Below are 2,500 nucleotides of genomic sequence, written 5' to 3'. Positions count from 1 at the left end.
GCATGAATTAAATATGTTCTTTCAGACTACACTTTTCTTTGTTCTTGTGATCGGGAATAGTCTTGTACAGAAGGGTTGGGCAGTGTGATTTATCTCCATCCCCTCCTCTTACCCTTTTAACCCACTAGTTGTGGTTCCTTTGAAGTACCATACACAATCCTTTCTGGGTATTTATAGTGGTGAGTGGCTGCTCATTTTATAGACTTGTGAATAAGTGAAGGTTATACTTTTGAGAACCAAACACAATGTTTTGCATGCTTGTAAATCTAAAATGCAACTCAACACTTGTTGAGTAATGTGTGTTACTCTCAGTAACATATTTGCCAAGATATCAGGATGATAAATTAGAGTTAAAAAAAAAAAAAAAAAAAAAATTATTGTTTTCCCCTGTGGATGGCATCACTGGGCTGTGTGCCAAGCCTCATAGCATCTGTAGGTGCTGAGGCCTACATTATAGTCAGGGCAGAAGTTCCTGCTACTACTCTATCAACCCTACCCTGAACACCACGGCATCTCCTCCTCCTCCTGCCATCCAGGGTTTCATTGACAGCATGCTGTAGATGCTATAGGGCCTGCCTTGCTGCAACTGGTGGTTGTGTTGCAGTGCAGTTCCTGGTGGAGTCAACCTTTGGTCTGAAGCCCCCAATAACTCAGAGGCAAGATCTACTCTGAAGACTTTCTGCGACTCCTCTCCACCCAGGGCACAATGGACAGTCCAGGTGATAATGTGGCCATGTCAAAGAGGAAGAAGACCTTCCTGTGCCAGACTGCTGGACTGGTGAGTTGTTGGATAGTAGCTCGCCATCTTGTTGTCAACAATGACACCTTTATGCCGTTGTTGTAATCCACTACCACCAACAGCTTATGCCCATCCATTACAGCAGTATGGTCTGTTGATACTATGGTGACGGTATTGGTGTCAGCAACTCCGTCTTGCTGCTGCAGTAATTGACATGACCTCACACTGAGGGCCTTTGGCATGAATTTCCTGTTCAGCCGGGCTGTTCCTACTGCATTAGTCTTTCTTGCCTGCAAAATATGAAAGAGACTTGGCAATATGTCTATAAACAACTGGTATCTCAGCCCAAGGAATCCACCAGACTCCATCAAATGAAGCACTGCTTTCTTGGATGAGGGCATGTCACCGTGGTCCTGCCCAGTGTACACCTTGAAATGAGGTGTACCCTGCAGCCAGGCTGGTACTGGCACAAAGCTTATAGAGCTTCAACCTGAATCTCGCCCACTTGCTCAGATTGTAGGTCCTGAAAGCTAGTTGCCCATGGAACTTTCACAACAACTCTTTGATGGCAATGTCCTGCCCCAAATGTCAACCAGAACAAGTTGTTGAGGAAGTCCATGACTAGTCAAAGCTTCCACATCCTGTCCTCTGGGAGATGATAACTGGGGAGATCCACCATCCCCATTATCACTCAAATCCAAGGTATGCCAGGACCTCCTGCTTTGATGTGGGCCTCCACTTCATGTCATTCGAGGTAGCAGGAAGGCGGGTAGCCATATACCTGTTGGAGTTGAAAAGAAAAACAAGTAATTAATACATTATGACTGCTCAATGCTCATAGTCTTGGAAATATCCATGTAGACATAACAGATGTTACTGAGGGCCATGAATTATGTCTCACATATCAGACACCTGGCAGATGGCTGGGAACAATAGTGTCTCATATATGAGACACCTGGAAATGGTCCATTCTCCATATGTCCCGCTGGTGCTACACCTATCTTTAGTGGAGGTAATGGTGCCATGTCTAGTCTCATTGTTAGGTGTTAATCCCTCAGCTTTTTAGGGCTAATAGCCAGGATGTGAATGAAGTGCTGTGGAGAATGAAAACGGGGAAAATCAGCACATTATTATATCTGTATTTGGAATATTATGGCAGTATAAATTACATACAGGCCTATAGAAAACACTAAATCTTAACCTTCACTTTGCTAGGTCTGGGTGAGCTATTCAATCCAGTCATTGGGTGTTTAGGGGTTAGATATCTTTGATAATTTTTTATAAGTAATTTCTTCGCAAGTGAGTGTTAAGTTTGAGTAAACTGAGTGAGTGCATGTCCTTATCGTCTTTGAAATAAAAAGGATCTTTCTGTAAATTTAGGAAAAGGTGAACAGGTGAGATCGGCAGGTCTAGTAACTTAATCCATGGTGACTAAGTACTTCAGTGTATAAACACAATTATCAAACTAAAAGCACTGTGGAAATGCCATGTATATTATGTCACCCAAGGTGATATTGAAAGATTAAGTAAAAAAGGTAAGAATTCTGAAGAAAATACTGGATGAGTAATAAAAAAAGGAAATGACTGACAGATAATAACATCACTATCATCCATCTCCAAGAATGAACATACCCCCACACTTAGTCTTAAGGCAAGTATCCAACTAACCTCCATTAATTGTCCATCAACCAGCAGAGTCCTGGGCCCACGATGCCTCCTGACCTGCCTCCATCGCAAGGAGCCCATCCCTGAGCTGCCGTC

The 2,500-nt window shown here is 43.1% G+C and overlaps 1 protein-coding gene across 1 annotated transcript in view; it reads left to right on the top strand.

Annotated features, from left to right (window-relative positions):
* Positions 1 to 2,500, top strand: part of LOC125037702 (DNA topoisomerase 2-binding protein 1-like) — a 29,675-nt gene that overhangs the window by 5,132 nt on the left and 22,043 nt on the right. Inside the window, 1 exon segment of the mRNA XM_047630894.1 lies at positions 2,432 to 2,500. This exon segment is cut by the window's right edge and continues 175 nt beyond it. Coding sequence (XP_047486850.1) covers positions 2,432 to 2,500 — 69 coding nt within the window.

Source organism: Penaeus chinensis, chromosome 23, assembly GCF_019202785.1.
Source record: "Penaeus chinensis breed Huanghai No. 1 chromosome 23, ASM1920278v2, whole genome shotgun sequence".
In the NCBI taxonomy this organism is placed as follows: Eukaryota; Metazoa; Arthropoda; class Malacostraca; order Decapoda; family Penaeidae; genus Penaeus; species Penaeus chinensis.
Note: the sequence above shows the minus strand (reverse complement) of the source record. Positions and strands in the feature narration are given on the sequence as shown.